This window comes from Muscardinus avellanarius, assembly GCF_963383645.1.
Source record: "Muscardinus avellanarius genome assembly, chromosome: 12".
Lineage (NCBI taxonomy): Eukaryota > Metazoa > Chordata > Mammalia > Rodentia > Gliridae > Muscardinus > Muscardinus avellanarius.
In genome coordinates this window covers 73,122,348-73,146,796 of record NC_137798.1, presented here as the reverse complement: position 1 = coordinate 73,146,796, position 24,449 = coordinate 73,122,348, and the positions used below count along the sequence as shown (strand labels likewise).

The following is a 24,449-nucleotide window of genomic DNA, read 5'->3' as shown; positions in this document are numbered from 1 at the left end:
CATTTAGGAAGGGCAGGGCTCTCTGAGGCCTGATTACCTCTTAAAAATCCCACCCCCTATGCCGGGCGTGGTGGCGCACTCTTGTAATCCCCGCGCTTGGGAGGCGGAGACAGGAGGATCGCGCAGGTTCGAAGCCAGCCGCGCTGGCGTAAGAGACCCTGTTTCAAAAATATAAAATAGGTCTGGGAGTGTAGCCCGGAGGTAGAAGGGCTTCCAGGAACCCCAGTACCACCAAAAAAAAAAAAAAAAAAATCCCACCCCTTCATTTTATGACCATCGAGCTTCCAACACATGCTTTTTAGTCCACTCCAGTATCTTTTATTAATTGGAGAAAACCACTAGATTTTTAGGAGGTGATACAAAGTGACCGAGACATCACTGATGTGGTGACACTCACTTTCCTACAGGTCTGTTTGAGTTTTCTTGGAAAAAATGTGGCCTTTGGACAACCACAACATGTAGCAAGATCCCCTAGGCAGAGGGGTCCAAGAGAACACATTTAATTCAAGCTAAGATTATAGATAGTTCCTGAGAAAGACCGGCCTTCTCAAATCAATGAGATCAAATGCTGATAGACTCCTAGCAGAGCCAGTCACAGGGGGCAAGATGGTATAAAAAGACAAGGCCAGTGTTAGTATAAAGCCTCAAGTTGGAAACAAAGGCTAAAAGAAGAACCCACCACTCCAAGGTAGGAAGAGAGAGCCACTTGGCGTACGCAAGCTGTTGAAGGGTTGGAGTATGCTGGAGCCACTAAACCTTTCTGTTTTAAGGAAGCACCCCTAAAGAACATACAACTGCCAAAGAGTTCCCATTTCACTAGACATTGATGGAGTCTTCATTAGAGCTCTGGGATAATACTTTCAAAGAACAGACAACTCTGAAAGGACATAAAGGAAAACCACAAAATTCATTACTACATGGGAAAGTGACTTTGCAAGGAAAAAGCCAAGGGATAGATATGATTTCTCTGTCATTCTCTACCATTCATGAAGGAAGGGCTGTATCTATGGGTATACCACGACACTTCTTGGGCTCTGCCGACTCTCCCTGCAGGAGAGCCTGGACAGAGGTCTGTTCTCACTGTGGACAAGACTCCACAGACACTTTCTTTTTCTTTGTTGCAAAAAAAAAAAAAATGGTAAGACAGTGAAGCCAAAGCCAGGTCATGGAAAAGATGCTGATTAGAAAAGGCAGGGCCGGAAAGCTGAGAGAGGAAGAGCCAGGGCTTTCCCTGAGTGAATGGTAAGATTCAGGAGCCGTGTCCTATGGAGCCTGTTCTTTCTCAAAAGTGTTCTATTGCCAGACAGTGTCACACACTTATAGGAAATAACTAATGATTATTTAACAGAGATCGAAACAGCTCTCTCAAGGCAATGGATCATCCCAATGTTTGAAGGAAGCATTCTACCTAAGCATAACTATTGAAGGTGGCCACCCCATGAGGGTTGAAAGGAGAAATTAATTCCGAGTAGTATGCATAAATAGCCTTATGTTAACATGGGACTCAGTGCCAGATCAAGGTTAAGAACCCAGGGATGCAGCGTGGGGAGTGCATGTATGTGCCTGGGGTTGGGGTAGTGAGGCAAAGGAGAAGGAAATTCTGGTTTTGCTCCCTTAGAAGCCATGTATGTAGAGCAAAAAATTTAAAGCCCCATAAACTTCAATGTACTCATCTATAAAGCATACCTAATAATACCTATCTCATAGGATTGTTGTGAGGCTTGAATGAGAAAATGCCCATAAAAGTACTTAGCAAAGTAATTGGCACGACACTCTCAGTAAATGTTTGGGTAGAAAAATGAAGTAATTAGAAAACCAGGGCTGTGGGGGCTTCGTATGGACGGTTCCCAGTCCTTCTCAGATAGACCATACACCTTGGTTCTAACTTTATATGGTTTAGAAAGATGTACCTTTTTTCTGGGGGTTTGAAACTCAGGAAAGAATCCAGTTAGAGAGATTCATGGATCATAATCCCAGCTCAACCTCTCTTGGCCAATTCTGAGAAGAGGATCCAGAACATAGGCAATGGGGTACAACCACTGCAGCTTGGCTCTCTAAAGGTGTTCTAAAAAAATTCATAGTCCCTTTGGTAACAATAAAACAGGAGTCCAAGTCTCAAGCACACACGGTCTTTGTCCAATATGCCAGGACTCTTAAGCTCTGCCAAGCCAAGAAGGGAAACTTCCAAAAAGAGACCCTCAGTGGAAAAACTCTGCTTGAAGCATTTTAACTCCAAGGCCGTTGCCAGGAGCCACTGACCAACTTAAAGTTCTAAGGAAGACTGGGGACAGGAACATGGGCACGAGGGTAGAAGGAAGATTAAGGGGAGGAAAAGAATATGTCAATTCTATGGTAACGGAAAACTTCAAATTACTTAGAGCAGCAGAAATCAGGAAAGCCCAATGACTTAGATTGCATTTGACAATCAATCATGCATTGGATAATGTGTAACATATCATAAAATGTTATGGTAACATAATAAGACACAAATTCAAACCGAATGCTAGAGATTTATTTGATTCCTTTTCTCTCGCACTACCATCACGTAAATCCTTTGTCTGAATCCCATTCTCTGCCCTGACTGCATAAACTATTGAGATGCCGGAAGGACCCAGAGCCCACAACTGTGCCCATTGCCCAGTGACCTTTGGAAAGGACTAGAGATGCAAACCACCATTGTACAGGGCTTTGTACTCCCCAACACAGATCCTCAAGGAGGGATGACTTGGTTCTTTAGATTGGAGTGGAAAGAAAACGGGGCAAGTGATTGGTTGGGGAAAGCAAAAGATAAAGAAGGGTTCAATACCTGTGTAAACTGTGAACCGATTTATAAACCAATTAGCACTTCCACTACAACGAAAACTTTAGAATATGACAGTGTCTCTCTGTCCTCTGGCCCAGGCGGTGCACTACCTCACGGTAAGGACGTTGCCCCAGCAACAGCAGCAGACAGCAGTGCTCCAGGCCAGACTTGCTATGGCCCCTTAGGTATTAAGCTGTGCTTTTCAAATAATATGCACAGACAGAACAAGAAACATTTCTGAATCACAGAGTATTAGAGTATTAAAGTATTTAGAGTATTTCTAAGCCAAATAATGCTGAGAAAAACAAACAAACAAACAAACAAGCAATTCGTCTCTTCCTTCATGTCTTTGCCTCAGAGTGGAAGATGCTATTTCCATATGGAACCCAACAAACACTGCAAGTAAGAATTGGCATTCTCCATCCAGAGAGTAAAATGGTAAGGGCAAGCATAGTGGGGCAGGCCTATAATCCCAGTACTTGGGAGGCTGAGACAGGAGGATCGCACGGTTTAAGGACAGTCTCAGCAACTTAGCAAGACCCTCTGCAACTTAGTGAGATCCTGTTTCAAAAGGAAAATAGGGCTGGGGATGCAGTTCAGAGGTAGATTGCCCCTAGGTTCGATTCCCAGTAACACACACAAACACACACACACAAAGGACTGTCCATTATAAGCCAAAGGAATCCTCACTAAATCAAGACTTCATTTTCTAGCACCTCATTTTATCCCTCAAAATTAAAATGACAACAACAAAGATGCTTTTATCTCAGAGAATATGGTATACATTAAATACAACCAGGGATCTGGAGCTCTAAAAACTTGGTTTCAAATATTAATACTACTGCTGAATACAAGTTGCTTATTTTATTAGCCCAGTTTCTCTCTTTGTAAAAAATGGTGATAAGATGTATGCTGAAGGTTTGTTGTAAAAGTGAAATAACACATGTAAAAGGGTCCAATCTGATATCTGAAGTCCTGTGGATGCTCTACTAGTAAAGGCTAACAGCTTCTCACCCCTAGGAAATAGACTATAATTAGTATTAATTACCGGGAGCCCTAGGGTCAAGCAAGAATGCTCTTCACTAATAACCATGGGGTTCTGAGATGGCAGGAAAGGTGTCTAGGCTGCTTCCTGCATCCATTCCTACCCGTGTCCTGCTCTGCTTTTCAAAACAGAGATGCAGAAGCCCCAAAATGGGAACAAAACAGAGCTTCTCCCATGCTCAGAAACCCCATACAAGACGAGAATGCTCTAGTGCTTCCAACGCATGGCACACCCATAGCCTATAGTCAGGCAACAGGAAGCCTGAGGCTTGAGGATGCCCCTCCGTGAGCACTGATGACTATAGGAGAGGGGCAGACACAGCTGACCCTGCTGCAGGGTGTTGTCTGTAAGGAAAGTCACTTGACTGGGGAGTTGATGCTCATTGTGAAATTCAACTTGGAAAAAGTCGCTTATTCCCGGGTCTGTGCCCAAGCATTTAAAAAGTTGGCTTTCATCTTGAAAGTCATTGCAATGCGGGGTGAGATGTTACTTTTTAAAAACATTTTTTCCCCTGAAGAGTTCTGTAGAATCTTTTTACGTACTACTAAAATTAGGAGATATAAATATCTCATCACCTGTAAACTCAGTAATTTGGTTGGGTTTGGAAGCTTTTTTTTTTTTTCTCAGACTCTTCTTATAAAAAAACCCATCAGATAAAGTGAAAAGAACAGTAGGTTGTGAATTGGGAGAACTAAAGGCCGGTTCCATTTCTGCAACTTATTATTTCGAATAAATCATGCAAGCCCCATTGTTTGCTCCATCTGTAAAATGAAGGAATGAGAATTAGAGGATGGGGCTCAGGACCACCCATGTGAAAACCAGCCAAAGTTCCCTCTGCAAGCTGCAGCGCCTGGGTGTGGCCCTGCTCTCGCTCACTGGTGGCAGGGCCTGGATCTTCCGGCTAAGAGTCACTGGGTAAGAAGACTTTTAGAAGCTCTCTCCAACGGGATGCGTCATATTCTAAACGCTTCTGCTGTGCAAGTCACACCCATCATGGTTTACACAGATATAGAGCCCTTCTTTCTCTTTTGCCCTCCACAACCAATAACTTGCCCCATTTTCTCTCCACTCATAAGGAACCAAGGCTAAAATACAGCATCCCATCTGGTCTTCATTCTCAAATGAGCCACATGCCTTGCCTCGTCCTTGACTCTCAGGCTACCACCTTGTCCAAAAGATCTTAGAGCTGTTGCCTATGTTATTTCCCAACTACAGACAGTTTTTGTTCCTTGCCAGACAAACAGGGTCTTTGGTTTGGCTCCAAAGCCCTGCTGCATCTCTTCTACTTCCTGTAACAGCTCAGATTTCGCCAAGACTCTCCTGCTCAAGTATTTGGCTTAGTGTGCTTAGCGAGTTATAGGTGGGAGGGTCACCACACAAGGGGATTTGGCACCGGGCAGACAGTATGTAAAGATAAAACTAGTTAGGGCTGGAGGCAAATGAGGGAGGTGGCAGAATCCTGGTGAAATGAGTGACTCATTACAGGGGAAATCACCTTCCAAACACCCGGTGAGTGCATTTGGTCCTGATGTCAGAGATCATGATCCTCCAGGAAAGGAATAAGAGCACAGAATAAGTCTACCATAAAAATAAGTGGATATAGTTTAAGTACATCAGTGTATGTTTGCTTTATTCACAGATATGTCTTTCCTACCTTTTGATGTCCAAGTGCTTTTTCGTTTTTGAAATGGAGGTATCAGTTAAATGTAAAACTCTGCTTGATAAAAATGCTTTGCTTTTATTTTTATTTAAACTTTTTTTTTTTTCCCTTTTGTGGTACTGGGGATTGAACTCAGGGGGCATTCTACCTCTGAGCCACATTCCCAGCCCTAATTTTTCTTCTTTATTTTGAAACAGGGTTTCACTAAGTAGCTGAGAATCTTACTGAGTAGCTGAGGCTGGTTGCAAACCTGTGATCCTCCTGTCTTATCCTCCCAAATTCTGGGATTACAAGCATGCGCCACTACGGCCAGCTTACATAAACTTTTCTTGGCTCCAAGTGGTCCAAAATCTCCTAGGAAAGACTGACTCCTGTCCAGTGAAAGCATCTGGTCTATCATTACTGATGTATTAGAGAGAGTGACGCCCCCTCAGAAGCCCAGAAGCAATTGTACCTTGTATTTTCAACTGGCAATTTCCAATAATGCCTATTTAAGCAAGCGCTCTCCCTCCTGGAGCACACTGATTTTAGCTGGGCATAGTAGCATAGCCTATAATCCCAGTACTTGGGAGGTTGAGGCAGGAAGAGCGCAGATTTGAGGACAGCCTCAGCAAGAAGTGAGATTCTCATCAACTTATCACAACCCTGCTTCTGAATAAAAATAAAATAGGGTTAGGGGTATAGTTTGAAGGCAGAATGCCCCCTGGGTTCAATCTTTAGTACCACACACACACACACACACACACACACACACGCACAAAAGAGACTGATTTCTTGGCATAATGACATTTTTCAAATGGTGCACCATCACATTTGTTTGTAGGTAGAGGAAAGATGTAGCTATTCTTATCTCAAGTGTGGAGACAGAAACAGAAGTGCCCATTGGGTGTCTGTGCTGTCCTTCCTCTGATAGAGCTGTCCTTAGGGCCTGTGACTACTGACTCACCACATTCATGTGTGGTTACTACATCCTTTCAGGGAGCATTTCTTTGATTTTAGTACAAGAGCCTGATGAGCTGAGGAAAGAATCCTTTTAAAGTCACTGTTTTCCCAATCTGCTCACTCTTTGTTAGAGTAGTTTCAATGGAAGAGCATGGCCAGCGGCTAGAGGCCACACTTGAGCCGCTCTGAAAAAGGAGGGGACACATATGCCCACGGCGGTGTATGTGGCCGGGAGTCTGTATTCCTGTTTCTGTAGGTGTGAAGGCTTCAGAAGAGTTTTCTTGTACCTCTGCAGCACAGCCAAACTGGCCTCTGGCTGGATCTGGTCACACACACAAAAGCCTCCAACCTTAACACAGCGGTTGGGGTGGGGTAGAAAACATGAGCACGTGGTGAGGGACTCCTCTTTGAGTGGGGGGAACCAATCCCAACTTCTCTTTAGAAAGGAAGTAGGAAGATAGACAACTACAGCTCACATCAGGTAAAACGTCATCTGCGATGTCTCTCTTTGGGTAAACATGAGCCTGGTTCTCTGCTTCAAATCTATCTTTCAGCTTATCTAGGCGAGGTTTTTGCTTTGTTTTGTTTTGCAGTACTGAGGAGGAACTCTTGGGCCTCCCACATTCTAAACGAGTACTCTACCCGTGGAACACATCCCTAGCATTAAAAAAAAATTATCTTGAGACATTTTCACCAAGTTGTCCAGGCTGACCTCTAACTTGAAATTCACCCGCCTCAGCCTCCCCTCTTAAGTGAGCTGAGTTCTGTGGTTATTCTGGACTTCATTAAGCTTTTCTAGCCATAGGAAGGAAAAATTAGGGCTTTTTGGAGATAGCAACAAAGGCATCTACTCTCCCCGCCAAAGTCCTCATGCTGCCTGCTGCTGAGAATGACCACTGCAGAACTAGCCCCTCTTTGCTACGCCTCATGTTTAGGCTCTGGTTGCTTACACAAAGGAATTCCTGCCAGGACTCCAGGGGAGGCCTGGCTCCCACTTTCCCATAGCTCCCGGAAGACTAGAAAACAGTCTTCCTATATTCAGTATTCATATGAGACTTCTATATAGACATCTGCTTGTAACTATCAAGGTTCGAGGTTAACCATCTTAGCTGACAATCACTAATGCTTGAGAGGAACTATTAAACTGTAAAAACAATTCCTATATCAACAGTGTGTTTTTCTTCCTCTAGAATGGTTTTGTGTATAGATAGAAAGAATGTGTTTCTTCTTATCACTTTCAAAATAAATATAACGGAAGGTATAAGTGTCCAGCATTGTCCTTACCTCTGAGGGTACATGGATAAATTTAATCACAGACCTCAAGGAGCTCATAATTCAGGGCTTAAAAGAATAAGAATATGCCGGGCGTGGTGGCACACGCTTGTAATTCCCGCGGTTGGGAGGCTGAGACAAGAGGATCGCACGGGTTCGAAGCCAGCCTCAGCTTCTTAGTGAGGCTTTCAGCAACTTAGTGAGACCCTGTTTCCAAATAAAATATAAAAAATGTCTGGGAGTATAGCCCGGAGGTAGAAAGCCTCTGGGTTCCACCCCCAGTACCACCAAAAAAAAAAAAAAAGAAGAATAGAGACATAGAGACGAGCGCAACTGTCTGATTAAGGCTGGGTGTCAGGAAAGTCAGCATAGTGGTGGTGTTTGAGTCTTTGAAAAATACAAGATTCACAGTGAGAAGAGAATTATATCAGCAACAGGGAAACCCCAAAGACTCCAAGATACAAAATAACCCAGGCCTTTGAGAAAAGCCAGCGGATGGGGTGAGGGGACCAGGAGTTAGCAACAGCGCGGCTCCTGTCAACAGTTTATTGGCTTGTCTCTCAAGTGTTCTGTAACTTTGGGGTGCCTTCTAAATAGAAGATGAAAATATTATTATAAAGTCCATTTAAATAAACCTCCTATATGAAAAAGTCACCTCTTTCCAATTTGTTGAAATAAGAGAGTCATAATATTTATTTCATCAAGAGAGTGTGAGGCTTAGTCAGGATTAATGTATTTCATTACTCCTTCTAAGGCACTTCAAAATTTATATAATCCCATATGTGGTTTGTAGGAACATACTTGATGAGATTTTGATTAGAAATATTAGGAATGCTTCATCAGGGTTTTGCATCATTCTTTTGAATGTAAGCACCCTCACTCAGCCTTCAAGTCCCTCAGGACACGGCACCTAGCCTGGCCAGCCCACTGGGCATTCTGTTGCCTCTTTAAATGCTCCAGAACTTTCCTTAACAGTGTGCCTTCCATCTTCTCTCTGCTTCTTTCTTTCTTTCTTTTTCTTTCTCTTTCTTTTCTCCTTCCTTCCTTCCTTCCTTCCTTCCTTCCTTCCTTCCTTCCTTCCTTTGTGGTACTGAGGATTGAACCCAGGGACATTCTACCTCTGAGCTACACCCCCAGCCCTATTTTTTATTCTTTATACAGGGTCTCACTGAGTTGCAGAGGGCCTCACTAAGTAGTAGCTGAGCTTGTCTATGAAGTGTGATCTTCCTGTCTCAGTCTCCCAAATGCTGGGATTGCAAGTGTGGGCCACCATGCCTGGCATTCTGCTTATTTATTTCATGATGCTCTCTCAACATGGACTGTCCACAGGCCTATGTTTCCTGAGTTAACTGAGCAACTAGAGGGTGTCAACTACCTTCCTCCCCCTTTGATTGTCTAGCATGTAACACGGACACGAGCAGGCAAGAGACAACTAAGTACAGGTTTATTAAGCGAATTGGCACATGAACCCTCTGCTCTGCTTACAAGGCAAAGCCCAGCCTGCAACACCACCACTGGAGGTGAGATGTCTTCTTGCTTTCTTCTGTGCTGTTCAGCCGGCCCCAGCATCTCCCTTTGTGACTGTCCTAGTGACAACTATTGTTTAAAGCTGGGTTCTCCACTTTGGCTACACCTCAACATCACCTGGGCTGGCTTTACAAATGAAAAGCATGTTGAGGCCTGAACCCCCATCCACTACCCTGGATTAATTGTTTTAATTAATCAGAGTGAGGCCTAGGTATTGACATTTTTATTTTTCTTTCTTTTGGTACTAGAGGCATTCTACCTCTGAGCTATATCTCCAGCCCTATATTTTTTTAAACAGAGTCTAAGTTGCTGAGGCTAGTCTTGAACCTGTGATCCTCCTATCTCAGCCTCCCAAGCACTGATGTTATAGGCATGTGCCACTGTGCTCAGAGAAGCACTGGTATTTTATAAATGCTTCTGTGATGAGTCTGGAAAATCCAGCTGGACCTGACAACCCCCGGTTTAAGATGACACTCACCTCCTGGAAAGACTCAAGGTGCCTCTAATGACTTTTCCTCCCTTAGGATTCAAAGAACTAACTATTTTAACCATTCACTAGATAATAAGTCAGTCATGACCACACCATGGCATTCGTCAGTTCTTTCACTCCTGCATTGTGTTTTGATGACTGGCAAATGTCTATATAATGTATCATCTCCCTCCCTAGATCAGAAGGACCTCAAGGTCAAGAGCCACGCTGAGTGCCCCCCCAACCCGCGCATCCCCATGCCATGCACATGGTTGGCCCAGACGTGCTCCTGATGATTTAAAACAAGAACAAAACTGGTAGAGGCCATTGTACTTATACTCTGAGGACATGTCTTTAGTAAGAGTAAAAAATTTGCAAAAAGGGTGAGGCAAGATAGAGGCAGAGCAGAAAAAAGAGTAATAAAAATCAAACAGAGGGAAAAGAAACCCAGCTATATTAGTCCAAATGCAAATGTTTCCCAGCTTCTTAAAGGTGTGTGTGTGTGTGTGTGTGTGTGTGTGTGTGTGTGTGTGAACACTGAAGCAGAATAAACAAGAGAATTAACTTGGCTTGTGACCTGATAAGGAGAATTTTTCTTAGTTATATAATTTAACAAAGTTTCCTGGGTGTAAAGAAAATAATCGGCCAGGGAGGATTCTTCCCCGTGGACTATACAATCCAGCTCTGGGGTTAATCAGCTCGAGGCTCCGCTCAGCTTGACCTGACCCCCTTCCAGCCTTGTGATCCCAGACTAAGCCTCACATTCAAGAGCCCTGGTTAGAGTTCAATGTCATAGAAACGGGATAAAACGTAATCCTCATTCCATAACCTTGATCCCTTGATGTAGTGGCCTCCACTTGCAGATGGAAGAAAACACCCAATGAACCAAAAAAACTAGGCTTGGACTCTTCTCCAAGTGGCTGGTGTCCCAGAGGAGTGACTCTCAAAGAATGATGGGGCACACTCATCTCAGTAATGTTGTAAGAAAGTATTATTCGGTGCCATCACCTTAAAAGCTGGCTTGAAAGTATTGTTTTGTGCACACATCACTGACAAGGCTTATCTTAGAACATGGCTTCAATACTTTGTCCTGAAGTAAGACCACAGGGAAGATTCAGTGAATCACCAAGCATGTCTTCTGCTAAGGCAAGATAAGGTCATCAGATAGAGACCTGTTTCCTTCAGAGCAAACTTTATCCTACTTACTAGGTCACAAATGGAACAACTGGTCCTCAGATGCATGCTTAGTTAAATGTATGTTCTTTTTCCTGGGCTGGACTTTTTTTTTTTTTTTTGGTGGTACTGGGGATGGAACCCAGGGGCCTTCTACCTCTGGGCTACACTCCCAGACCTATTTTATATTTTATTTGGAAACAGGGTCTCTTAAGCCAGCTGAAGCTGGCTTCGAACCTTCAGGATCCTCCCGTCTCAGCCTCCCAAGTGTGGGGATTACAAGCGTGCACCACCACGCCTGGCTTGGGCTGGACATTTTAACATTGGCCATATTTTACATTAATTGCTAATTATTGTTCAAAAACATGATTCAAAGTCTGCCCCTGATTGATTAGTAATGATAGTAACAAGTTGTCCCTTGCAGATTAAGATATTACTGACCTGTCTAATAGGATAGGAGTGGTAGACTGCCACTGATCCATCCACTCTTTGCTCCTGGTTCTTCTTGTGACCAGGGGCCTGCATTTAACCTTATCAACCAAGAGCAGAGAGCCACCAAAATCCTCCAATTGCCAAAAAAAAGTGCAAAATAAGAGCATTTGTCTTCCTATCCACTTTCTGTTGACACTGACAAAATGGAAATGACAGGACAAGTTATCGTAAGGGAAAGAAAAATATGGTTGTAACTTCTTTATCTACTTACAAATTCCAACTGCAATTAATAAAACTAGGATCTTGGGAGACTTAAATCCATGATATCATACGTAAGAGACTGAATCACAAAATCAATGTGTAATAATAAAAGTGTCATCTAAAATCTAAAAGAGATAAATCTAAAGCAGAGGTTTTTAAGAAGTGGGTCCTGGACCCATGGAAACAAGTGAATCGATCATGATTCACAAGGAATGTTGTTTCCTCTAATGGAAATTTAGATAGGAGGACTGACAGTCCTTTGTGACATCACTGATACCTGCAAGCAAAGTTTATTTATCATGATTTACCGCCTGCGGTATGAACCAAAGGTCATTAGATTCTCCAGGAATATTCTTGGACCTTTTCCACTGACAAGAGAAGTAATGGACCCGGGATACCTGAATCATCAGGAGAAAGGAATCGCTGAGCTAACAAGCATGTCGAGGCCCGAAGCCCCAGAATACTTCTTTGAATGGAAACGAGCCAACCCACCTTCTCAGGACAGGGCTGACCAGCCACCCAGCTAGAATGTTATTGACACAGTCCCAAGAAAGCCAAGAATCCTCCAGTGTGCAACCAGGGTATTTGTAAGGTTATGTCTGGCACAGGCAAAGGCTCATGCCTGTTTTGGATGATTCCTACCTCCTTGAACAAGGGCCAGTTTATTACCGAATGCAGGCAAAGGCAACGCCAGCCTGCCCTCCCTCCTCCAGAAAGGACCACCGGCGCAGTAGCTTGTGCTTCTTTAATTCATGGCCTGAGTTTGCCATATACTTCGCCAGATGGGCAAATCCGGCTTCTGAGTTCTGTTCTGGCCGAAATATCAAAATCTTTACTCTGTCTTTGTTCCTTTTCTGTGTCGTGATTGAATCTGGGGACACAGCAGGATAACGCTGAGGGAAGATATTAGGAAAAAGAAAGTTCCTGATTGTGAAAGAGGTCAGGCTATGATGTCCCTTTTTCCTGGAGTGAAGAGAGAAGGCTGAGAAAGGGACAGATAAACAGGCATGACAGCGCACACCAGGAATCTCAGAGACCTGGGAGGCTAAGGCAGGAAAGTCACAAGCTCAAGGCCAGCCTCAGCAACTTAGTTGAGGCCATGTATCAAAATAAATAAATAAATAAATAAATAAATAAATAAACAAATAGCTGGGGAGGTAGATCAATGGTGAGGCATCCTGGGATTCAATGCTCAGAAGAAGAAAAGAGAAAGGAAAGAAAAAAGGGCAGACAGTATACTTTTCTGCATGGGAGGGGGGATTTTCACCTGAGGTCAAGATAGAAACTATAAATAGTGAGCTCTGAGAAAGTCATCGCCCTTCTGGCCTCCCTGGAATCACTCAGTACTTTATTTCTTTACTATTTGGTACTGAGGATTGAACCTCATTCTGCCTCTCAGCTATACCCCCAGCCCTTTTTATTTCGAAATGGGGTTCCACTAAGTTGTTGAGGGCCTTACTAAGTTTCTGGGGCTGACCTCTAATCTGTGATCCTCCTGACTCGTACTGGGATTACAGGCATTCACCACCACACCTGGCTCATTCAGTACTTTAAACAAGAAGCTTAATGTTGTGATATAAAAGTGCCCAGAGACGGGTGTGGTGGCTCATGCTTATAATCCCAGCATTTGGGAGGCTGAGACAGAAGGATCTTGGTTCAAGGACAGCCTCAGCTACTCCTTAGTGAGGCCCTTTGCAACTCAGTGAGACCATGTTTCAAATTAAAGAATAACAAAATAGGGCTGGGGGTGTAGCTCGGAGGTAGAATGCCCCTGGGTTCCATCCCCAGTACCACATTAAAAAAAAAAAAAAAAAAAAAGTACCCAGAATCAGGGGAACTGTTTATTCACTTAACAGGATCTGTCTGGTCAAGATTTTCAAAGCATTCATATGTCAAGAAAAAGCATGATTAGTCAGGTGTGATGGTGCACCTTGTAATCCCGGTACTTGGGAGGCTGAGGTAGGAGGAGTGCAAATTCATGGCCAGCCTCAGCTACTTAGTGAGACCCTCCACAACTTAGTGAGACCCTGTTTCAAAGTAAAGAATTAAAAGTTAGGGCTGGGGTAGAGCTCAGAGGTAGCTGCCCCTGGGTTCAATCCATAGTACCTCAAAAGAACAAAAACAAAAAAGAAAAGAAAAAGCACGATCAGATTTAACTCACACACAAATTGTCTAGTCCTCAACAAATATCATCTAAATGAAACGACCATTTTAGAGCTGGAGAACTTCGTGAAATCCCTAGAGACGACTGTGGCCCTTGGTCATTTACAGGGGGATGCCAGCTCAGTGGGATCTAGTCTCCCATTGTTTGCCTGCGTGTGACCAAACCCCATCTTCTTATGACTGTGCTGGGGAAGCAGGTCTCTTGCCGCTCCCCTTGCTAGGTTGGCCCAGGAGGGATCAGGTGACCCACACTTTCACCGATGCCCTCATTTCTAGGTACATCTTGTTCTTTGACCTTAATAGTCAAGAGCAGGCTGCCAGAGTGCTCACCTGTCTTCTCTCTGAATCCAAGTACTGGAGAATCAGCCGGGTGTTCACACTGTGACTCCAGGTGTTTCCTAGGGCAGCCACCACACAGCCTGATCCAGCAGGGCCTGAAATGAGGCAGAGCAAACTGTGTTTATGGATGCCCTTTCTTATGATAGCATTTCACATTTAAAAATATGCAATGATTACTTGTTGCTTGGAGAGTATCAGAGGTTTGGCTCATCACCACAAAAGCTGATGAACAAGACTAGAAGGAGAGGGATCAGGGAAGATGAGACTAAAAATGAAAATCGGCGTGGATTTTATTCCTTAGGCCTCAGTGAAAGTGATCACTGGGCTGAAGAACGATAGTTATATGTTGGTGAGGAGTAGTACTGCGAGACTGCTTGGAGCCATTGCTAATAACCAACCAAGCCCTTTAAAAGCCACAGCAGAAAAGCACAATATCGTCTTCCTGAGTGAGGGCCGGTTATGAAACCATTTCACTTTGGTAGAATTATTGGGCTTTTCTTTAGCTTGATAAGAATCTTAACTCAATTTTCCTTATCAATATATAAAAAAATGGTTTCATATACATACAGAGTTCCTTTGCTCTCCCTACCTCCTCTGCGTGCGCTCATGCACGCGCGCGCGTGCGCGCGCACACACACACACACACACACACACACACACACACACATCTGGAAGATCTCAACATTTCATATCTAGTCTGTTTCAGACAGTGCTATTCCAAGAGAAACATGCCTTTAACTTCTAAGACTTCCCTGTGAGGGGGAGGATCTGAAGTTCCTGGTCTACTCCAAGCTGCACTTCTGCAACTCTCTTAGTTCTCCGAAGCTTCACTGATGTCTCTTGACATCACCAAGAGAAAACCACTCCGCTCCCGGCCCTCCCGCCCCTCCTTAGGGTCAAGCCTCCGAGTCCCACCACTGAGAAGCCAACTTCCAACTCACGGCTGGTGCACCCTGAGGTCTCCTGCCATCTCCTGTGCCCACTTCAGCCCTGGGTCACCACAGGAATCCCGGATGTGGGGGCCCCATTGGACATTCCGTCTGCCTCCTATCTTCTGCATAGCATTGCCCTTCAACTAGAAGACTAAGGACAGAGAGGCTGAAGCTCACGGAATTAGCTAAAGCTAAGTGACGCCTTGGTTTCTCATCTGTCGTCCCCCCCTTGCACCGTCTGAATTGCATCCCTCAGTGTGGAGGAGGGATTGGTCCTCTTTTCCAGCCAGACACCAGTCAGCGTGGTCTACCAACTGCGCATGGCCTTAAGTAAGCTCTTGGGTCCGAATGGTACAACAGATAAATGCCACTCAGCGGTTCTCAGCTGGAGGTGGTTTTGTTGGCAATGTCTAACTAGGATTGCTTTGGGCATCTGGAGGGTAAGTGCTTGTGATTCTACTAAACATCCCGTAACACACAGGACAGGCCCATGACAAATTATCCAGCCCCAAGGACAACAGTGTAGGGTTGACAACCCCGGGGTTAGAGAACATCAGGTACCTCTATTTTTCCTAGTTCAAGAAGTCCAGGAATGAATTAAATGGAAATCAACAACAGGGCCCCCACAAGCCTGATGATTTCACCTTGATGGGAAAGTTAGCACAGGAAAGAATAAACTTTGGGTAACCTTGGTTCATCATGCACACAATTCAATGTGGAATTAATGTGGAAACAAATAACCCAGCCATGTCCGTACTTAAAAGCCACAGTAACACTGCATGCCTGAGGATAAGATTGACTCCTAGCCAGGCGTGGTGGCGCACGCTTGTAATCCCAGCATTTGGGAGGCTGAGACAGGAGGATGGTGGTTCGAGGACAGCCTCAGCTACTACTTAGTGAGGCCCTTTACAACACAGTGAGACCCTGTTTCAAAATTTAAAAAATGAAAAATAGGGCAGGGGTAGAGGTCGGAGGTAGAATGCCCCTGGGTTCTATCCCCAGTACTGCAAAAACAAAACAAAACAAAAAAATAGAGTTGACTCCTCAACAAAGCCTTTTCCCCACTCCTCTGTCCTCCTCCTCCTTGGCCTCTTGTCACAGTTGACAGAGTTCCGCTTCCTGGGCACTCCACCTATGGACCTCCACGACTCCTTGCGTGATCTTTCTTGCTTCTTTCCCTTCTCTGCCTTTATCCTACCTCTTCTTCACTGTGACGGATCTCAGGGAGATGGGCATGAACAATTTTTTTTTTTCCTGTCTAATACCAAACCTTTTAGTGGCTAGAAAGGGAATGTGCATTAATAAAGAGCTCAGGTGTTTGTCTATTAATATGTAGAAACCGTTTATTTAAGCTGGCTGTAGTGGCACCTTGTAATCCCAGTACCTAGGAGGTGGAGACAGGAGGATCTCAGGTTCAAGGGCAGCCTCAACAAATAGACTCTCATCCACCTAGGAAGACCTTGCTTCAAAATAAAGAAAGGAAATAGGGCTGGGGGTGCGGCTCAGAAGTAGAATGCTCCTGGGTTCAATCTCCAGTAACCCCCCCGCCCCCCCCACACACACAAGAAACTATTTTTTGTATTAGAGATTGGGGGGGGGTTGCCTTCAAGCTTTACCCCCAGCCCTATTTTATTTTTTATTTTGAAATAGAGTCTTGCTAAGCAGGGTGTGGTGGCGCACGCTTGTAATCCCCGCACTTGGGAGGCGGAGACAGGAAGATTGTGCAGGTTTGAAGCCAGCCGCACTGGCGTAAGAGACCCTGTTTCAAAAATATAAAAAAGGTCTGGGAGTGTAGCCCGGAGGTAGAAGGGCTTCCAGGAACCCCAGTACCGTCAAAAAAAGAAAAAAGAAATAGAGTCTTGCTAAATTGCTGAGGCTGGCCTCAAACCTGTGATCCCTGTCTTGGCCTCCCAAGTACTAGGATTACCGTGCCTAGATTGTAGGAATCCTTTTTTCCCACAATCCACAAAGAGATGTACTCTTTTCCATTTTTCTTGAAATATAAAACTCTTTCAGTCTACCTTTCATTTTCTTCTTTTTGATAGAAACATGTTTACAGAGTTTTTTTAAAATAGGAAAACCAACCCTGCAGGGGCAATAGCACCTACATTTGCATCTTAAATCACTTTATTGGGATAATTCACACATCATACAATTTGCCCATTTCAACTGTACAGTTCAGTGACTTTTGTTCTTCAGCAACCAACTTTAAGGCATTTTTATCATCCCCCAAAGTCCTGATTTTTTAGGTTTCTACAAACATAGACATATTTGTGAGTCCAGTCTTGTTCCTGTCAAGCCAGCAATTTCTGTTCCATGAAGCATGGTCTCTCTGTTGACGAGGATGAGACCCCTGTGGGCATGATTTCTAAGCCTTCCCAATGAAGGTTCCTCCTTCTCTGAGTTTTTCTTTGACCTTCCAATGATCTGGTTTGAAACCTCAGTTCCATTTTCAAATGTCTTTTCTTATGCTTCTTACTTTTAGTAAAATGTGAGGTCCTATTGATTTACCTGTAAAATCTCATTGACCTCCACTCGTTGCCGCTCCTGGAACTCACATTAGTTCCCACCCTGTACTTTCTTACTACCCTACCACTCACAACCAGCATGCTCCAGAACGTTCCGTGGCTCCCAAGGGCCTTCAAAGAATTCTAAATTCCAAAGATGAGCAGTCGGGAGCCTTTGCCCTGTGCCGGACCTGCCTACCCACACAGTCGCTTTCTATAGTCTTTGCTCCAATGAATCTCTTCTCCCCATGTTCCCGCTCAGCTGGAATGTCCCTCCATGTGTCTAAAATTGACCCCACTGGCAATGCCACTTTCCACATGCTAATTTCTCTTATCACAGAAATAATGTTTTCTTCCTCTAAACTTCCATAATATTTTATTTCGTTATCTAATACTGCCATTTTCTACTGTGGCATAGTAGTTGTGTGCTGTTCTTATTACCCTTACTCTTCATTTTATTTACTTATTTATTTATTGAGGTTCTGGAGATGGAACTCAGGGGCATTCGACCTCTGAACTACAGCCCCCTGCCCTATTTTTTATTCTTTATTTTGAAACCGGGTCTCACTGAGTTGCGGAGGGCCTCACTAAGTAGCTGAGGCTGTCCGTGAACCGCGATCCTCTGGTCTCAGCCTCCTGAATGCTGGGATTACAAGCGTGTGCTACCATGCCTGGCCCACTATTCATTTTAAAAGGGCCAAAGCTATGTCTGATTTATGCTTGCTTGCCAAAATCACTTAACACAAAGTGTGAGACATGGCGGATGCTTACAAATACTGATTAAATGACGAAGTTGTTCCTGCCTCACTTTGAACCATGTTATATACTTGTTTTAGCAGATTTACATTCTTAATTCTATCTTGCTTCAACTAAAATTAATAGGTTTACATTTTTTCCAGGCAAACTCTAGAAGCCAGTTGCTTACAAGTCTGCTAAGTGATAGGATAAAATGAGGCTGAGCTTTAACGCTTGCCAAGAAAAAGCTACATGTGAATAATTAGGAGTTGATTAAGCCTCCAAAACTTCGTGTGTGTGATAAAACTAGAGGGGTTTTCCAGGTCTAAAGAAAGACACAGAATGTTTTCAGAGGTCAAAACCACATTTGGGCCAATAAAACTCTTTGAAGAACTCCATGTCACTAAACCCATGAGAACAATATTTAAAAAGTACCCACTTTGCTGTTTTCTGTATAGATAAACTTGGGTCCCAACAAAGGGCCATGAGTACAAACGACCCAGGGAAAGCTTCCCGTGGAGTCTCTGAGAGAGCAAGCTTGAGGGAGTGTATTTTCAGGAGCACTTAATAACCTCAAGCCAGTCTAAGAGCATCAGCAGCAAGGCCTTGAAAATTAATGAGGGTAAAACAATGTTTCTTAAAGCACTGTATGCCGGCACTATGTAAGCCCTTTTCATAGGAAGGGCTTACATACTGTTTGAGCTTCGTATCTTAGTTACATCTTTCTTGATCCTCACAATAACCCTGCAAGGTAGGAAATGTTATCATTCCTACTGACAGACTGAAGCTATGAGAGTGAAGTCACTCCCTCAAGGTCACATGGCTGGTGAACTCTTAACTACTATGCTCGTCAGCCTTCTCTGGGTTCAGGGTTTGTTCTGCCAGCCCAGGGGGCCCTGGGAGGGGCTGGAGAGCTGGAGGGCCCATCTCTGGGATGACACTGGTGACGGTAAGTTGTGATCATATTATCACTCGTCTGAACTCTGAATGTCACTCAGACTCCACACTTGGCTTCCTCTGTTCTGATGGATACTGATAACCCAGGGCAAGAGGTTTCCAGAAAGACAGCACATGCCCTGGCTTGGCAAGTTATTTAACCTTGCTCAACTGGCTTCACGAAAATTAGGTGGCCTGGAACTGACCCTTCCCTTGTCAGAGGCTTAAAAATCTGGTCAGGATTATAAAGATAGTTCACTTAATAGGGCCACTAATATAGAAAAGCAATTGAAGGTGATTATGGTGGTAGGATCAGTTGAAACTGAGAGATGGGGAAGCTGTCAGTTATTCAAAATCTGTAACCTTTCTTTTTTTTTTTTTTTTTTTTTTTGCGGGTCTGGGGATGGAACCCAGGGGCATTTGACCTCCAAGCTACACCCCCTGTCCTATTCTTTATTCTTTATTTTGAAAGCGGGTCTCAATGAGTTGCAGAGAGCCTCACTAAGTAGCTGAGGCTGTTCATGAACCGTGATCCTCGGATCTCAGCCTCCCGAATGCTGGGATTACAAGCGTGCGCCACCACGCCCAGCTAAAATTTGCAACCTTTATTTTCTTTTTCTTCATGTTTTAATTTTTTTATGTGCAACATATTAAAAATTGGCACACATTCAGACTGTGCTTGGTGCCCTCTCTCCACCCCCCACTACTCCTCCCGCTTCCCAACAATGAGTGTCCAGGTTATCCGTGCTATATTCAGACGTTTACACATATTCGGATGTAGCTCCTCCATTAAAATCTTAGTGTTCTCTTGCGCCTGTTGACTTTTCAGAATTCCTATGAGCAGACAGGTATAAATGATTATTAATAGTGTTTATGGGAAATTTAAGGTAGGAGAAATCTGCTTATTGGCTTTTCAGAAGAAAATATTTCCTGCTCAATACTCTAACTGCTAAGAAAACAGATAAGTGGATCTTCGCTATGTTCATTTTATTTGAAGAGGAAATTCTAAAAAATTGGGGCACTTTCTCCTTCTCTCTCTTTTGATGATTACAATATTTAGACCTGCCAAGGCAGTGTGACTTCATCGTCTGGAATTTGGTTGATTCCAACACAAATTATAAAAAATAAAATAAAATAAATGAGCAGGGTTTTAAAAACATTTCATTACCGGGGATAGTTCAGGTCACAGGAGTGGGCTTGCAGAAGCGTCTCCACAAGCTACACAGAGCAAACCTGAAGTCAAGGCTCTTTCAATAAGGCTGTGGGAACCTTCATCCCCCCACTCTCTCAGAGGCTCATTTAGGTAAGTCAAAGCATGTTCTCTTCCTGTGATTGCTTACCCATCTGTAGAATGTGAATAATAATTCTTGCCTCCAGGCAACCAAAGGTTCTTGGCCACCTTAGATAGAGATACTTGATATAGTTAAATAAAAGGAACAATGATGATCAAACACAGAAGATGAAAGTCTAAGGGGAAAAGAAGTTTAATCATCACCTTCTCCATTTTTTTAATCCTGCTAATCATTAGGCAAGATAGCAAAGCTTAGTAATGAAGTGACCAAAAACAATAAGATGTGGATTCTGGGATTTTTTTTTTATGATTCCTATCTCTTGGATCCAATTCCCTACTCCTCTGGGGTGGGAGTTGGTTATGAAGACGTATTTCTCAAAAGGCAAGGAGTGGTATCCTTGCTCTGTACACACAGGGTGTAACCCTCTCCCAATCAGACTCGAGGAGGATAACCAGATTGCTATGTAGCCTTAACTTCCAAAAAGGTAACAGGCCTCCGTACCAGCCCGTGTCAGTATTCAGAAGGGGTCTGTTGGCAAGTCTGTAATGTGAAAACTCCTTCTCTGAAAACATTTCAATTTATGACTCTTCTGCTAGGCATTTCTGGAAAGTCAGACTAAATCTCTAGTGTATAACATAAAAGTGTTTGCCTTAGCAAAAGGGTCAACTTTAAAAGGATAGACTGGATAGACTTTTCCATGTTTAAAACACACACACACACACACACACACACACACACACACACAAACACACAAAGCAGTGACTCCCAGAATAGAAACAGAAAGGAAGAAAAGGTTCATGGCCTTAGAGAAGTAGGTATTGTGAATATTTGGTCTCATCCCTTTAGACGAAAAGAAACTCACTAAGACTAGAAGGAAATTAAAAAAAAAAAAAAAAAGGAATCACAACTTAAAAATGTTTTCAGGACTGAAATAAGATCAGGGTAGGGGATGGCATGTTACTGTAGGAACTGGCATTCTTTTTCTTATCTCCTGTCCTCATATTCTGAAGCATGCTCTATGTAATGCTCAATAGCTTGTGGTCAGCTGCTGGCTAGGAGCAGGGCCCTGCAATTCTTTCTATTCCTGACGCATGTGAGGGCTTTTAGTGAGACCAGTGAGAGAAGGAGAGTAGTGTAACAAAAAAACATCAGAACAGGCCTCAGTACTGACTGGTTATATCGCCTCTCTGAGCCTCAGCTTCCTCATCCGTGATGAGAAGGAATTGTCTCAAATGACTTTAAAAGTTCCTAGCTGTGCTAAAAATTTCAAGTCCATGGTATTTTGATGAAAAAGAATGAGTTCCTCAACTAAGACCTCTTTTTCTCCTGGAAGTCTGAGAATACAATGCTCCATATGCCACCTCTAAATTGCTGTATCTTACCCAGCACCCATTTATGGGTGCGCACAAGACAGTGCCAAAATATGTAGTCTTTTTTTTCCTGATAGCAGATTTCTTTCCAGACTAGGGATTTTCTTAGCTATTCTGCCTACTAAAACCTTATGATGGGTAAATATGTATTGGCTGGGGGCCAAGTCCCAGCAAACACAACTTCATAATGACAAAGCTTAGAGGTGGGAGTCTGAGTGCTAGAGAAGGGATCAGAAGGGGATTATCATCTATTAAATGCAGTTTCTCCTGTTTAAAACCAGCCCAGGGCAGTTGCAGAGCTTCGGTATGTGTTTTTTACTGGATCATCCATTTGAACTGGGGCATTAATGAGAATCTTGGTTACCCTCAATAGAAATACAAAGTAGTGGAAACATTTGGTCTGCTTCCCCCAAATTTCCAAGGAGCCTAAACTGCCTTTGTCGGTAGGTCATCAACTCTGGTTCTATTTAACGTAAAAAGAGAGCATTTCAGCAACCACAGTGGAAGAGGACAAATGGGTTACAAAAGAGGGGGAGACTATTAGCTTAGGACAGACCATTTCTAGAAAAAGGATTCAAGGTGACCTATAAGCTTCACGAAGCCACAGGGCAAAGGCATCAAATAAAAGACATAGGCTCAGACATCTATTCCCCAGAAAAACTAATTTCCTTGTGGGCCTGTAGTTCACTAACAGAACTTGTGAAACAGCTATGTATAGTGTGTATAGACCTACTTCCTTGGGTCTCTAAAATTGACAGTGGTCTGTAGGTCAAGTTCCAACGGAAGTGATATTTTTGACCTAGCTCTATAAATAGAGCACTGGAAAAAACCCATCAGCTGCAATGGCCCAGGGACCACACGCTATCTATCAAGTAAGTAACCACAGTATGTGTGCTACCATTTAGATGAGAGAGAAATCTCTTTTGTTATTTATAAGCTTCTGAGCGTTGAGATTCTTGAAATACTTTAAAGCAATTAGTCTTCTTTCAGATTCACAAATAAAGGATATGAAGCATAAACCACACTAACAGCGGCCTCATCCAATACCAGCTGTCCAAGAGGAAGGCGTTTGGCCCGCTAGAGAATAAGGCGACTTCACTCCGGGAAAGCAGAAAATTTCATTTCCAATGTCTCTTGCCTGGAAGTAAAAGTGATGAGCCGGGTGTGGTGGCGCACGCTTGTAAGCCCAGTACTTGGGAGGCTGACACAGGAGGATCTCAGGTTTGCAGCCAGCCTCAGCTACTTAGTGAGGCTCTCCCCAGCTTAGTGAGACCCTGTTTCAAAATAAAGACCAAAAATATAGGGCTGGGAGTAGCTCAAAGGTAGAATGCCCCTGGATTCAATCCCCATTACTGCCAAAAAAGAAGTAAAAGGTATGAATACAGTCCAGTTTTTGCTTGTGCTACACACCTGGACTGACTCAAATCTTAGTAAAACTTATCATTGAAGAGAGTGAGAAATGTGAAGCAAAGACAGAAAAGTTGGGGTGATCAGCACCTCCTGAATGCAAGATTTAGGGATGGAGTCGTCCCCTGCAACAGAAGGTAGAGCAGAAGCAGGGGTAAGCTAATGATGAGGCTAGAGGCTGGTGTGCACCGTGAAAATCACTCAAACAACTCCACCAGCTTTTGTGGGGGGAGAAAATATATTATTTCTCCCACATTTTAGAGTGGTTGTGTAAGTTATGATCCAACCAGTACATTTTAAAAAATGAAACCAGGGAGGTATATATATATATATATATATATATATATTTTTTTTTTTTTAATTTTTTTTTTGCGGTACTGAGGATTGAACCCAATTTGAACCCAAGGGCATTCTACCTCTAAGCCATATTTTTTCTCCCTTATTTTGAAACAAGGTTCCCCTAAGTTGAGGAGGGCCTCACTAACTAGCTGGGGCTGGCTTCAAACCTGTAATCTTCCTGTTTCAACCTCTCAAGTACTGGGATTACAAGTGTGCCAACCACACCCGGCTTAAAACAGGGACATTTTAGTAACTTTATTGAGATATCAGAGATACTTTAGGACTGTTCTGGGTAAGCCAAGATGTGTGGTCATCTAATAGGGACACCGTGTAGAAAAACTGTCCAGAATCATGGTGTAAATGTTCACTCTATGAGAAAAATTTCAGTTGGGAGACCATCCTATGTACCAACCAATTCTGGAGGGGCCACTGCAAAGGGCTTTCCTGCTGTGCTTGTAGCGACAGTCATCAAGGCCCTCAAAGACAGTTAGGAAACATTCGCAGGCTTGAGAAAAACAGCAGTAGTGTCTAAAGAGGAAGACGCAATCTCCTCCCCCCAGCATGGCTCCCAACAATGGCCAGGAGGTCCTGTTCCTGAACCCCAATAGTACAGCTTTCCTCCTGCTACCTCTCTTTGGAGGGAGGATCCTGAATGTTGATCTGTAATCAAGTCTCTTGACCTTCTGGAAGGAACTTTTAAATTGAAAACACATTCACTTATTAGCAAAAACACATATCACCCTTGGGTAAATACTAGCAAAATAAAGAGAACAAAAACCAAACTAAAGAAATCGGAGGCATTTTCTTTTTAAATTTTGACTTCATTTAAATTAAACCAGAGATGG

The 24,449-nt window shown here is 43.5% G+C and overlaps 1 protein-coding gene across 1 annotated transcript in view; it reads right to left on the bottom strand.

The window, feature by feature from the left end:
* The window catches only part of RAD51B (RAD51 paralog B), a gene marked incomplete at its 3' end in the record, with an annotated part of 585,418 nt that overhangs the window by 31,466 nt on the left and 529,503 nt on the right, over positions 1 to 24,449 (bottom strand). The window contains exon 8 of the mRNA XM_080707167.1: positions 14,078 to 14,181. Coding sequence (XP_080563293.1) covers positions 14,078 to 14,181 — 104 coding nt within the window. The remainder of the gene's footprint in view (positions 1 to 14,077; positions 14,182 to 24,449) is intronic.